This window comes from Peromyscus leucopus, chromosome 7 (genome assembly GCF_004664715.2).
Source record: "Peromyscus leucopus breed LL Stock chromosome 7, UCI_PerLeu_2.1, whole genome shotgun sequence".
Lineage (NCBI taxonomy): Eukaryota > Metazoa > Chordata > Mammalia > Rodentia > Cricetidae > Peromyscus > Peromyscus leucopus.
The window spans coordinates 28,130,826-28,145,374 of NC_051069.1; the positions used below are offsets into that span (position 1 = coordinate 28,130,826).

General features: G+C 49.7%; 1 protein-coding gene and 1 long non-coding RNA gene across 3 annotated transcripts in view; one reads left to right on the forward strand and one right to left on the reverse strand.

The window, feature by feature from the left end:
* Positions 1 to 9,101, forward strand: part of Tmprss4 (transmembrane serine protease 4) — a 33,135-nt gene extending 24,034 nt beyond the window's left edge. For both annotated transcript variants that reach the window (XM_037207542.1, XM_037207543.1), the window contains 8 exons: positions 1,017 to 1,118; positions 2,569 to 2,603; positions 4,174 to 4,333; positions 5,337 to 5,503; positions 6,361 to 6,459; positions 6,668 to 6,810; positions 7,952 to 8,101; positions 8,540 to 9,101. In XM_037207542.1, coding sequence (XP_037063437.1) covers positions 1,017 to 1,118; positions 2,569 to 2,603; positions 4,174 to 4,333; positions 5,337 to 5,503; positions 6,361 to 6,459; positions 6,668 to 6,810; positions 7,952 to 8,101; positions 8,540 to 8,551 — 868 coding nt within the window. In that variant the 3' untranslated portion in view covers positions 8,552 to 9,101. The remainder of the gene's footprint in view (positions 1 to 1,016; positions 1,119 to 2,568; positions 2,604 to 4,173; positions 4,334 to 5,336; positions 5,504 to 6,360; positions 6,460 to 6,667; positions 6,811 to 7,951; positions 8,102 to 8,539) is intronic.
* Positions 9,102 to 10,288: 1,187 nt separating this feature from the next.
* Positions 10,289 to 11,351, reverse strand: LOC119088326. The gene is made up of 3 exons (XR_005091963.1): positions 11,224 to 11,351; positions 10,907 to 11,036; positions 10,289 to 10,813 (listed from the first exon to the last, which is right to left on the reverse strand). It is a non-coding gene; the product is annotated as an uncharacterized LOC119088326 (long non-coding RNA).
* Between the last annotated feature and the right edge of the window lie 3,198 nt (positions 11,352 to 14,549).

Genomic DNA, 14,549 nt, shown 5'->3' on the forward strand with positions numbered 1-14,549 from the left:
ATCCTCTCTCCCTGGACTAAGCTCTCGGCTCAAGTCTCTCAATTTTTCCTTTGCCTGGATTGGAAAGGAGCCTTTCTTACCTAGGAACACAAACCCATAGGTAGTCCAGGGTAGGAAGAACCCCTGGTGCATGCATCATTTTATAGAGGAGAAAAATCAGGACTCAGAGAGACCCACAGAACAAAAGTGACCTGCCCAAGGTCGTACACCAAACTGGTGTCAGAGCCAGCACACGAGAACTTAGGTCTTGAGGATAGCAGGCTCTGGTCATCCCAGAATGTGCTTGAATTCCTACCTGAGGGTGGACCAGCCAGCCTGGGATGTGGATTGACCCCAGATCTCTGTGCAAAGTTTGTACCGGGAGGAGCAATTTGGAAGGGGTGTGTTTGGTGAAGAAAGGGCCAGAGAGCAGAGCGGTTAGGGAAGGCTTCCTGGAGGAGGAAGGTTTAAATCCAGGGTTTGAAAGAAAAGAAGGCAAACATGGATTAGCAGAGGGGAAGGGAGCGGGCAGTTCGAGTTTCAGAAAGCTCCACCCGGACTCCTATGAGAAAATGGATCCAGGCTTCTCCTGTCTTGAAAACACTATGGAAGACAAACCAGGTCCCCTTGTCTGGAAAACCAGACATCCACCTTCCAGTTCCCTCCGAGCTAAGACCGGAGTTCATCTGGGTCCTTTTGCTTCTTTGCTCCCACTGATGTGAACATAAAGAGATGGGGCATCTGAGACAGGAACAGAGCTGGGTGTGAGGAAAGCGGACCTCTAGCCTTTCTACAGCACCCTGGGTTCTGGACCAGGAGTCCCTGCCCCAGAAAGCAAAACCACAGCAGCCTGTCTTGGGCTGAGTTCTGCCTTGCCTTGGGAATGTTCCTGTGACCCGGCAAAGCCAGCCCCGCCCACTAAACCAGCCCACCTGTGTCGCCCCGCCTCCCTCTCTCCGGGGGAATGGGGGAGGGGGGGCTCTCCCTACCACGGGGTTCCAGCCTCTGCCCCAACTCACAGTGCTCTCCCTACACAGCCGACCCACTTTCAGAGCCGTGGAGATTGGCCCAGACCAGAATCTCACTGTAGCTCAAGTCACAGGAAACAGCCAGGAGCTTCAGGTGAAGAACGTCAGTGGGTAAGTGAGCGGACACCTTCTGACCTACAGAAGCCAACTACCACGGAAAGCCGCTCATGGCTGCAGCAAGAGGAACGCGAGCCAGACAACAGGAAGAACTAGCTAAGCAGCCCATTAAACATCCAGGGTCATGGATTAAGAGGGTATTCTCTGTTGACTCGTTGTTGTTGTTGTTGTTTGGATACAATGTGTGTTGTCCCCCTCAAAAGCAGAGGAATGAACAATGACCTTCTATCTGCCTGAACAGTCAAGACTGTTCCTTAATGAGTTGCCTGGTAGGCAAGAGCCTGAACATCACTTTGTCCTTCTCCACCACACCCTCAGGCCAGAGCAGCACCTTCTGATGCTCCAAAGAAGGCTCCCAGGCCTTGCTTCACCACCTGGTTGGAGCACAGCTGATTCCAAACAAAACCTGCCCTGAGGCAGCAGAGGCTCCATGGGCAGCTGTCTTCTTAGCATTCAGGACACAGGACAGATGCTTGCCACAGTCACAGTAGATCTTGGTAGAGTGACTATCTGTGATTCCACCAAAATCCTGTTCTGTTTGAAAGGGCTGCAGTGTGGCCGATTGTAGCAGGCTTCTTTCTTTTAGGCCACCCACCCGCTCCCAAATCATGACACGCAGACTTCCTATTAGTTACAGATGCTCAGCCTAGCTTAGGCTTGTCCGACTAGCTCTTATAACTTAACCTGTTTCTCTTCATCTATGTTTTGTCTCAGGGTTTTTTACCTTTCTTTCCTTCTTCCTTCCTTCCTTCCTTCCTTCCATCCTTCCTTCCTCTCTCTCTCTCTCTCTCTCTCTCTCTCTCTCTCTCTCTCTCTCTTCCTCTTCCTTTCTTCCTGTATATCTTACTTCCACTGATTCTCACTTCTGGCTGGTGGCTGCCTAGCTTCTGGCCCCAGGTGTCTCTCTCTTTCCTTCTCCTTTGTTCTCCTGTTCTCTCTCTCTCTCTCTCTCTCTCTCTCTCTCTCTCTCTCTCTCTCTCTCTCTCATACATACACATATCTGTACACACACATACTTCTCCTCCTATTTATTCTCCCTGCCCACCAGCCCCGCCTATCCCTCTCCTGATTAGCTATTGGTCGTTCACCTTTTTATTAGACCAGTCAGGTGCCTTAGGCAGGCAAGGTGAAACAGCAACACAGCCTGACATAATCAAACAAATGCAGCATAAGCAAATGTAACACACTTTCACAAAGTTAAGTATTCCACCACAGCCAGTACTGCTCCCTTCCTGCCCCAGGCTGCCTTTGCACTGGCCACAGCTTCATACATGATGGGTGCAGGCACAGCAATGGGGGTGTTGAATCAAATAGAACCCTACTGAGTATTAATGCAGTTCTCCACAGGCCCATGATGAAGGTTCTGGGGTTCCCCAGTACTGGGGGACCAGGTTGAATCAGCAGTGTCGCAAGGGCTGAGTTCCAACCTGTGTCTCTCTTTCAGGCCCTGCCTTTCCCTGGTTTCCCTGAGCTGCCTTGGTGAGTACACTCCATCTCCTAGGGTGTGGGGCCTAGGCCAGCTATGGGCAGGAGGAAAGGCCTTCGTCTTCATGGCTCTCCTGGTCTCTAAGCCCCACTGTTTGGGCTTAGCATTTCTTCAAGCAGTTGATGCTAAGAACTCCCTTCCACCATCTGCTCATGGCCCATGACTTGAGCATATTAGATTTTTATTACCATAATGAAATATTGGAGGTGGGATAACAGTGTAAAGGAGATTTTTACTTAGCTTACAGTTTTAGGTCTAAGACCAGAAAACCACCTTGGTTTGTCTTCAAGTGGGGCCCTGACGCTGGCTAGTGGATCTTCATGGAAGGTGGATGGAAGAAGGAACCAGACAGCAATTCAGGGTGGATTCTGTCTGGTCCTAAGTTCTCACAGGAGCTCAAGGAGCCCAGAAAACTGCTTACCCCCGTGAGAGGGCGGTTACTCTGACAACCTAAGGGCCACTAGGCCCTGCCTCTTAAAGAACCCACCACCTAATCACCCCCACTTCAGGGCTAAGCTGCCACCTTTGGGGAGGCAAACTCAAACCATAGCCCAAGTGTTCCAGGGACTTCCAAGCAGGGCACTAGCTGGACAGAGCTTTATCTAAAGACTGTGGGAAGCAGTCCAGAATAATCTAGACCCCCATCCTGCCAGCCAAGAAGCTCTGAGTGAGTGAGCAAGGGGGCAAGTTGAAAGCAGGGTTGGACCAGATAGCATTTGGCAGGAACAGGGCTAGGTAAGAGAGAGGCAGTGGGAGGCTTCCCCTTGGAAAGATCACCATGGCATAGAGTGTCCGCAAGACCAGAGAGGCACGGAACAGGGTAAAGAGATGGCACTGGAGATTTGTTTTGTTTTTAAGTTTTTAGATTTTTTTTTAATTATGGGGTGGGTATGAGCATGTGCATGCAACACCTTTGGAGACCAGTAGAGGTCGTCAGATCCCCTGGAGCTGGGGTTACAAGCAGTTGTGAGCTGCCTGTTGTGGGTGCTGGGAGCCAAACTCAGGCCTACGGAAGAGAAGGAGGCACCCTTAGCCACTGAGCCATCTCTCCAGCCCTGACATTGAAGATTTTAACTCAAGTTCAAAGGTCAGATGTGAAAGGTAGGTCAGAAGAAGACAGGATGGCCAATAGACAACCTCCCTTAACAAAGGGAAGAAACCCAGTTTCTAGAACTTTTAATCTAAGTTCCTGATACCAAAGTAACTTGTAACTATTTGTTTACTCAGTGGCAAGCATCTAGGGACTGTTCTGTTTGGTCAGGGTTTTCGGAATTCATGACTCTGCACCCTTGTTTGTTTTGAAGATGATAAACTGCAAACACAATGGACACACCCATGTTCAAAAATCTAAATTTCCAAACACACGCAAGGTGGAGGGGGGGGGGGTTTCAGGGAAACCTGTGACGTCATGCTTGTTTTCTCCCGGTGAATGATTCAGAACTGGCGTGGGTGGATGCTCCCCATCCAGCACCATTCCTGGGGGCCCTGCTCAGGGCTTTTGGTGGGGAGGGGCTCCCCAGAAACCTGACTTCCCCCTTCTCCCCTTTCTCCCCCCGGGTCCAGAATGTGGAAAGAGCCTGAAGACTCCTCGCGTGGTGGGCGGGGTGGAGGCCTCTGTGGATTCCTGGCCATGGCAGGTCAGCATCCAGTACGACAGGCAGCATGTCTGTGGTGGGAGCATCCTGGATCCCAGCTGGATCCTCACAGCAGCTCATTGCTTCAGGTAAGACTCCTAGCTATGAGGAGGCCAGGAGGGATAGAGGACGTGGAGGGAGCCAGCCTCCTGGCTTCTTTCCTGACCATGGCCTCCAGTTTCCCCTGGAAACCATTGCTGGGGTGCAGCAATAAGACGAGACACTGGCCACGGTGTCCTTGTTAGGTGCTAGGGATCTGCACCGAGAGTGCTGATCTCCAAGGTTGGACTCTGTTGGGTGAAAAGCTTCAGGTACCCAGGGCCCTCGCCCCACAGTGAGCCCGTTCTACTCCTGCTACAGAAGTTCTCCCCACACACCTGTGCTCCCAAGAACGTGACCCTGCCTTGCCAGTCTTCTTCCAGAAAATGGCTCCCAGGGTGGAGAGTCACTGCCTATGGTCCAGAAACTGAACCAAGTATAGATTATCATTTGGTCCAGCAGAGAGGGAGCTGGCCAGGCCTTGGGGAAGGGTGACACTCAGGCCCTCTTCACTCTCATTCATCCATTTCATTCAGCATCCAGTGAGTACCAAGAACCACCCCCCTTCAGATCCTGAGCATCACAGAGACCCTGTTGTCACCTTCAAGGTGCCTCGGTCCAGCCAAGGGTTTTTCACCTTTTTGAGACTGCCAGGAGCTCTAAGCCCACTCCTGGGGAAAGTTCCCTGTGCACAGACAGGGCCTGGCCTGGAGAAGAATGAACATTAGCCCATGGCTCAATGGACCACAATTCAAGTAGCATAGACAAGACCAAGGGTGGAGGGGAGACTGGCAGGACTCCAAGGCCCAGGAATGAGGCAGCCTCTTCCCAAGGCCTCCAGGGAGAAGTTTCCTTGGGCCCTTTTAATGAAGAAAAGAACCATATCTCCTTTTATAATCTGGCTTCAGGAAGATGGCTCCTTAGACTGCCCTTCTCCACTACCTCTGTGCCCATCCTATGATCTCCCAGAGCATCAACAGACTTGGAGACCTAGCCCCAGGCAAAGCCTCAGTGTGATTGGCTCCCACCTGATCTAGCCATCCCCATCCCTAGGAAGTATCTTGATGTGTCCAACTGGAAGGTGAGGGTCGGCTCAAACAAACTGAGCCACTTCCCATCCTTGCCCGTGGCCAAGATCTTCGTCACCGAGCACAATGCCCTGCACCCCAAAGAGAAGGACATCGCCCTTGTCAAGCTGCAGTCGCCGCTCACATTCTCAGGTGAGAGGTGGTCCCTGGGAACAGAACCCCTCGGATTATCCTTACTCCCACTCTGCTAAGCAGCCTTGGACACATCACGTTCCTTCTCAAGACCTCAGCTTGCCCGCGGGTGTCCAACTAATGTATCCTCTCGACGTCTCCGGTGCCTTGGGACCTGTCTTGGCTGTCAGCTAATGTTCACACCTTTCCCTGGCAGAGATTCTTTCAAGTCTGTTCGCTCCATTTCGAAGATCCCGGTCTTCTGATTTTGGAGTTGTTAGGGCCTTTTTAAAAGAACTGCCTAGTCCGTGTCTTACCCCGATCAGTGCTCAGGGCCCTGCCAAAGGTCACTGTGTGTCTGCTTCTGCTCCTCCAGGAACAAGGAACTTAGTATTTCCTGGGTTTTTCTTTGTGTGCGTTTGTGTGTGTGCATGTGCGTGTATCAGAAGATCAAAAGGGCGGAGGTGGGGCAGGGGACAGACAGCCCAAGTGGTGTCTGCGGCTCCAGACTGCAGGAGGGAGGTTGGGTAGGCAAGTTTGAGCATGCTTGGAACTGGAAAACAAGGATAGTTGTCTACACTGCAGAGATTGGTCTCTAGAGGTTCAGGATCTACACCTGGGGTGATTTAGGGTAGAGAAAAACACTGGCTTGGCTTGTGAGAGTTGGGGCGATGGTGAGTGAGGTCGAGAGTGCGGGCTCTGTATTAACTAGTTTAGATATTAAGGGCCTCACTGACAAGTGGTCCGTTCTCTCTAAGAATTAGCTAATCTAGTCTCACATAGACCAGCAAGACCACCAAAATGGAAAAGCACAAAATATAGAAAATGAAAAACCAACCCTAACATAGGGTCTCCCTCTCCCTCTCTGTTCCTGACAGACACCGTCAGGCCCATCTGCCTGCCCTTCTATGATGAAGAGCTCATCCCAGCCACACCACTCTGGGTCATTGGCTGGGGCTTTACAGAGCAAAATGGAGGTGAGTCTTGGACTCTGGACCTCAGAGACCGTGCCTGAGGGTATCTTATTACCCCCTCCCATCAGTCATAAGAAAGACCTTTAGAGAAGACCACCCTGGCTGACCATGTATCAGAATTCCAGGCATCAAAGAATGTTGGTGGCCCCGAGAGTTAGTCTGGGCTGAGGGTAAAGGCAAGAACAAGGAAATAATGTTTTCAACCTCCCAGGGGAGATGTCTGACGTACTGCTGCAGGCGTCAGTCCAGGTCATTGACAGCACACGGTGCAACGCAGAGGATGCCTACCAGGGGGAAGTCACCGAGGAGATGCTGTGCGCAGGTGTCCCACAAGGTGGCGTGGACACCTGCCAGGTGGGTCCTCCCGAGACCGCGGGGAGTTCTCTGAGTCGGGGTGGAGGTCCCGGAGAGATGTGAAAATCTACCAACTGCGTGCCCACACGAAGCCTTGCAGATTGTGGCGGTCTGTGTGTGGTAAAGCAAGGCAGGGACACAGTCTGATAAAGATAGAAGAATGGATGGGTGGGTAGATGGATAGACGGAGCTGGGTGAGCAGGAGAATCTGAATGTATATCTCACATATAAAGACGGTAAGACGACCTTCTCCACCTGCCCTCCCTTCCCATCATCTGTGATCCCTTTGAGGACAATGACCAGGTCTATGTCCTCTGTGACCACCCCTACACTGCTACACCTGGAAAACCATCTCGTGCTAGGTGAGCTTTGGTACATGTCCCCTCTCCTGTCTCCATGGCCACCAGGACTTCTAAGCAGTTCCTGCATACCTTCTTACCACCCCATACCGCTGGAGAATCTTTGGAGCCATTGTTATTCAAATCTCTCAATCTACTCCCATCTCCAGAAGCTAAAACACTCAGTCAAGAGCTAGCTGTTTCTGAGCCATCTCTTGGGGGCCCGTGAACAGCAGATTCAGAGACAGTGTCTGCCCTCCAGGAACTCATGGTGGCCACAGAGAGAATATGCAAGCAGGCAATCAGGCTACAGAGTTACTGAGCCCAGAGAGAGGCAGTGAGTGTGTTTTTCACCACTTCATTTTGTCATCTGCTCATTTATTGGCTCTGCCAACCTATTTGATCATAAACTCCCTGTGGGGTGAGGATCTTCTTCCCAGTTAATTGAACCTCGGTTATCCGGATCAGACCCAAACATAACCAGGCACTCCGTTGGTGGTTCAATAGATGTAGGAACTGCCGGACTAAACAAAATTCTATTTGCTAGTGTGACTTATGACCCTCTCATAAGGCAGGCAGCTTGCCCTCAACTTAGTTGCCCACAGATGGGCCATTTTTTCCCCCTAAGAGTAAAGGCCGCTGAATAATATGAGCAAGAAGGAGGGTAGAGAAGTCAGCATGCACAGAGCCATGGAGAATGCAGGGGAATGCATGGGCCAATTCAGGGACAGGAGGAAGAAGAAGAAGAAGGCCACCCTTAGCCTGGCCTGTCCTTCCCAAGCTCCTGTTCTGGCTTTTCACAGGGTGACAGTGGCGGGCCTTTGATGTACCACTCTAACCAGTGGCAAGTAGTAGGCATCGTGAGCTGGGGCCATGGCTGTGGGAGCCCAAGTACCCCCGGAGTATACACCAAGGTCAATGCCTATCTCAATTGGGTCTACAATGTGCGGAAGGTGAGTGTTGTAACCCCATGGGGATTCTAATCTTCCCTCCATACGTCTACCCCGAGGGCATGCATCCTCCTTAGATTTGATTTAAATAGCTCTGACAACCTTTTACATCCCAAATACATTTCCCTCCCAGCAAGCTGACAGCCTGAAATCTCTCTATTAAAGCTGAGATTCCTTAGGTTAACAATATCTGTGAAATACAAGTACCTTAGGGTGCAGAACCCCGAGCTTTATCATTCTCTACAACTAGAGCAATGCTGGACCCATTCCACGGAGAAGATGCTAAGAGTGTGGACCAGGTTCTAAAATTTCCTGGCCCCTGGAGGGGAAAGCGGGAGAGCAAAATGATCTTAGGAAAGGAAGATAATGTTGACCTTGTCACTGCTTGTCATTTTCGGGTCATCTGACTTTCTCTTTGCTGTTGTCTTTTTTTCATTCTAGTCTGAGATGTAACACTGCTGTCCGCCACATCTAAAAGCTCCTTGCCTTCAGACCTGCCCACTGCCTGACCCCTCAAAGTCAGACACAAGGGCAAGAGCCTCCTTGACCACGACTCTGCTATTTCCTGCAGCGACCAAGGACCCAGACACACATTGCAGAGTGCCCAGAAGGAAGTAGGGTGCGCTAGCTCAGCCACCCATGTTTCTCCCACAACCCCAGGGAGACATGTATTCCACTGAGGGAAGCCAGACCATTGAATCAGTTCTCAGATGTATTATCCAGCCAAGGAGGCTCTCCCTTCTGCTCAAGGAGTGGAAGTCGGCTCTCTCCTGAGAGTCCAGGTCACTAAGGGCTGAGTCAAGAAGAAAGGGATATGAAAGGCCTTTGTCTTCTTTGCCCATTCCTAAAACCACTGCGGTAGGAAATCGGTCAGTTCTAACGTGAGCTGTACAGATATAAGATGGGTTGACAATGTAAGAGGGATTGGCCAAGTTACTGTGGTGCTGTGTTACTGTTACTTCTGACCACTGTGGTTGCCATCATTAAACAGCCATGAGAAATCTTTGGCATAGACTTCCTGGACAGCTTGATAAGAATCCAACTAAGACCATCACACCTCTAGTCTTTGGCCCAGTGTTGTGTGACTGTTCCCCGGAAAATGTGAACAAATGTCCCTTTGACACAAATAGGGCACCAAGGACAAACCAAAGAAATGATTCCACAGGAGTCTAGGTTGCTGATCCAATGAGTTTATTGGGGTGGCTTGCAGATGCATGGGTGACTGGAAGGCAGTTGTATCCCAAAAAAAAAAGCCCATTCCCAGCATAGATGTAATACATGAATGAGGCTTCAATGAAGTTCTCTGCACAGCATTCAGACAGATGCACGGATGCTCTGTCTGTCCTGTGTATCCACCTTTCCTGGCAATTGGTGATTGCTTGTATATACTTGGAAAGGGCCTCATAGGTGTTATGACTCTCTGAGCTTCTTGTACCTTGTAGGCTTCATAAACTACACCTTTCATTAGCTTTCTATATCTTATGAGCGCACCGCCCCCTCTTTCCAGGAACAAGTATTTCAATTCAGAGGAAATACAGACAACACTCTGCCCCTTCCTCCTGCTCTTTTGTTTGTCTGTCTGTCTTAACCTCCTCTTCAACGATGTCCCCAGAGCCTCAGAAGGGCTGATCTAGGTGGGTGGTGTCTTAGTTAAGGATTCCATTGCTGTGATATAACACCATGACCGAAAGCATTGGGAAGGAAATGGTTATTTCATCTTGTACCTCGCAGATCACAGTCCACCCCTGAGGGAAGCCATGGCAGGGACTCGGAGGCAGGAACTGAAGCAGAAGTAAGCATGCTGGTTACTGGATTGATCCTCACAGATCATTTATCTCACTCCCTTACACGGCTCAGAACAGGAGCGGCACCACCCACAGTAGACGGGGTCTTTCCCGATCAACTAGCAATTAAGACGACGGCGCCCTGCAGTCTTGCATATGGGCAATACTGATGGATAGAGGTGTTTTCTCAGTTGAGGTTCCTTCCCACTTGACTCTAGCTTGTGTCCAACTGACAAAATCTAACCAGGACAGGTGATGATTTTATGCCACCTCACTGGACCACAGCAATTGTCACTTACTCTTTTTTTCAAGACAGGGTTTCTCTGTGTAGCCCTGGCTATCCTGGAACTCACTCTGTAGCCCAGGCTGGCCTTGAACTCACAGAGATTCACCTGCCTCTGCCTCCTGAGTGCTGGGATTAAAGACATGCGCCGCCACCACCGCCCAGCCTGTCACTTATTCTTAACAGCTAGTTTTACGTTTCCATAATAACCACCGCCCACAGCAAAAAAGAAATTCCCCTCCATAACTAAGGCTGACAGCAACAGTAATCTATGGATATAAGCATAAATGTTTAGAAAGCAATTTGATAGGCGCATCATACGCATTTAACAGCAGCAATAGCTTCCCCAGACCTTAGAGCCAGGAGCTTCTCTGGCCACAAGTTTTTGTCCTGACTTACAAAGTACTAAAAGTGAGTGCTCTCCTGTGCAAGCAGTGAGCCACACCCATAAAGGCTGCATCACTGTCGCACCCCGTCTTACCCGGCATCTTGGTAGCGTAGCCTGCAGGGTCAATAATGGCAGGACTGTCGACAATCCCCCCCCTGGCAGTCAGGGAGTGAGTTTCCAGATCAGGCCCATCCTCACTTCTCTCTGTCCTTCAGCCAAAGTGTTTGGCGTCTTCAACAATAAGAACTTGCCATCCAGTTCTGGAAGGCAACCAACCACAGTGGCAATGCCATTTACGACTTAAGGGGCCTCAGAGGCTTCCCCAGCCAATGACTTATAGGGCAGTAACCAACCTCTTGCACTAAGACTGTCTTCAGTAACCTTACGGCTTTTGGGTGTGCCTCTTCCGCCCACAGTGTCTTCACTCAAGCTCCTTAATTGCTGCTTTTTTTTTTTATGGTTCTTCCAGATGCCTTTCCAAATCTGTAAGATATTCAAGGTTTCACATTATATAATGAAACTTTTTATAGAAGATAGACAGCCGCTCTGAAGGCCCACTACCATCTGTTCCAAACAAGTGCCAATTGGTCTTGAGAGTCAGCAGCCAAGGGCACAGTTAAAATAAAACGTTAGCAAGCCCCAAGGCCACATGAAAGATGTCACCACTTACATCTGTTGTCATGTCAATGAGCCGTGTTGGGTACAGCAGTATGGATGGAGGAACACTATCTCCTCCAGCTCTCCATGATCATCTTAGTCGGCATTCTATTGCTATGAGGAGACACTGTGACCACCGCAACTCCTACAAAAGAAAGCATTTAACTGGGGCTGGCTTACGGTTTCAGAAGTTTAGTCCATTATCGTCATGACGGGGAGTACAGTGGTGTGCAGGCAGACAGGGTGCTGGAGAAGCAGCTGAAAATTTTACATCCGATCTGCAGGCAACAGGAAGAGAAAGAGAAAGACTAGGCCTGGTTTGGGCTTTTGAAATCCCAAAGCCCACCCCAGTGACACACTTCCTCCAACCATTCCAACAAGGCCACAACTCATAATCTTTCTCAAGTTAATGCCACTCCCTGATGACTAAGCATTCAAATATAAGAGCGTGGAGTGGGAGGGGGGGGCATTCTTATTCAAACCACAATAATCCACCATAATTTTCAACGAGTCATTTCATCTCCTTATCCTGGGTCCGTTGCCGTGTCCGCTACACACACACACCCCCCTCCGCTGTGGGGCCGTTATGCATCCATCTGTATCCAATGAGTTCCACAAGGCTGACTTACACTGCTTGGCCAGCCCAGGGTGTCCAAGCCATGTTCTTTCTGTCACCAGTGCTGGCTCCCCAGCTGAGCTATCTGTCCAGCCCTCATTCACTACCCACCACACACACACCTTTAGTGAAGTACTGTTCAAGGTTTAAAACCCTTTCTGGGGCTCACCTGGATAGTGTTTAGCTTCCTGTCATCCCCACCCCCCTAGCCCAGGCTCAACACAAATCCTGTCACGTTTGCATTCAGGTGACCCAGGCAGGCCCCACGGTCTGCTTTCCTTATTTGTTCGTACGTTCCTGATGACTCGACCTTATCAACCCAACTTACACGCCGGTCTAAATCGTTCAGATCTGTCAGCGCCTGCATTGTAAAGACCCACCACGGGGTTCAGCAGGACCACCCGGCCCCACGCCGGTCCTAAGACCCCTGCTGCTTAGCTTCGTCTGGCCGCTTCTATCTGGCTCAGTGAGAGCTTGGTATGGCTCATCCATACCAAGGCCCCTCAGTAATGCCTACCTTTCCTTTGCTGTCTCCCAGACCTTGATATTTGTGGGGATCTCGGCTCGCATTAACCCTGTGTCCCTAATGGCTCATAAGAACCAGTCCATCAGAGACTAATTCCAGATCATTCAGCCTCTGTCTAAAGGGCAATGGGTAGTTATGCTACTGTTTCTGCTTCCACAACACTCAGACTGATCTCATTCACCCCAGGCTCATGTCCCACAGGCTCATGAGCCAGCCGGCTGTGAAGGCGCTTTCATTTCCTGTTTACAAGTCCTTCCCAATCCAAACAACTCAGATGCGTCACATTCTCTGATCATCGTGGCTTCCCATACTAGGCCATTATGAAGGTCCCCATCTGCACGTTGAAAAGTGAGCTTTCTCCTCCTCTGTCCTAGTGATTGGACCTATAGGGTAGCTTCTATCATTTCTACCTCACTCTTGCCACTCCCTGTCCCCGGCTGTCTGATGCTTCTCATGAGTTTCAAGTTTGGGGATTCCAGGAAAAGCTACAGCATAGATCTAATTTAGATTACCTTTTCCTTGCCCCCCCACCAGCTGTAAGAAACAGCAGGGTGATGCCTCCACCTCACCCTCCACTTATTCTGTCAAATATGAGGCTAGTGAAGACAATAACATCATCGCCTCTTTTGCTCTCAATTCTTCTCATTCAGGCAAATTCTCCTGAACAGACAGCCCACCCTCAGCTGCATGTCTGATGACCCACAGCAAAGTCACACAACTGTTGCCACAATGGATTCAGAATCCCAGGTCAAAACAACTGCTCTAGGAGATTGCTGTATCCGTCATTTATTGAACTCAGATAAGGCATCAACAATAAACAAAAGAAATGTTTCCACCCTAGTCTAGCACAGGTAAGAGCTTACCCATAGCAGTAAGGGCAACTTATGAGCAGGCCTACCACTAAAGAAAACGTCTCCCCTTCAACTATCAGCAACAGTTCATCTTAGAGAGGGATTCGGCCTCGTGTATCTACTGTACTCTCTCAAACTACTCATGCCCTACCGCCTCTTTATGATGGAATATTAGTGGGCCCAAGCCTATGAGGAAGTCATCACAGCTCTTTCCATTTCAAGACAGCCATGGTCATGCCATGCCCAGAGGACAGCGTCTTAGAATACCACCCTACATTACATAGAGGGAGACGGCCATCCTGGACCACCCCATCCCAGCCCCAGGATGCCCCACCTTAGGATAGCTTATTGCCCACAGCAGGGGACACACAACTGCCACTACATCAAAAAGGCATGCCGTCCCATACCACGTGCAAAGGAAGCCTGAGATGCTCCACCCTCAGGTGCATCGGTCTTGGCAGAAAGGCTTGTAAATCACAGAATCCATGCGACTGCTCCTACCCAAACCATTTGTGTTCTGTCTATTCTTCATTGGGTACATTTCTCAGGGGATAAGTGAACAAATATCTATTCATAATATATCACATATTGTATAATAGTATACAATTATATTAATTTATAACTGTTAGAATTCTGCCCTGACTCCAGCTGCATGACCGCACATGCGCAGTTCAGGGGTTAAGCAAAGGGTCTTGTGTCTTATGTCATCAGTGTGCGCTGGCAACTACGTCTGCGCGGCGTGGTCATGCAATCAGTGCATTCGTGGTATAGCTCTGTAAGTCCACCTGTGCGTATTCACCGGGAACCCTTAAAAAGCTGGACACAGACCCCACCCTCTCTCTCTCTCTCTCTCTCTCTCTCTCTCTCTGCTCTGCTCTCTCTCCCCCGCCACCATCTTTCTCTCTGCCCTCCACAAGTGCTCCTTTCCCAGGTCTGGTTCTTCTCCCGCACCCCTCTTCCTCCTAATAAAGCTCTAAAACTAATGCTGGGTTCTGTCATGACCATGACTTTTCCATATGGTAACCAGTGCCATTTATCATTCATTTCAATAACTATATATAATTTATATATAAAACAATATCTTATATTGTATATATGATGTATACATATAACACACATATAGGTAGGTAGATAGATAGATGATAGATAGATAGATAGATAGATAGATAGATAGATAGATAGATAGAAAGATATATGGCCCCAAAAATAGATCAAAGAAATGATTCCACCAAGTCTAGCTTGGTAAACTCTAAGAATTTGGTAGGGTCACGTGGTGGCTTAAAGGCAGTGGACCACCAAAACATCCATGCAGCATGGGTGGCCACTGACTAAAGCTGCAACACTAA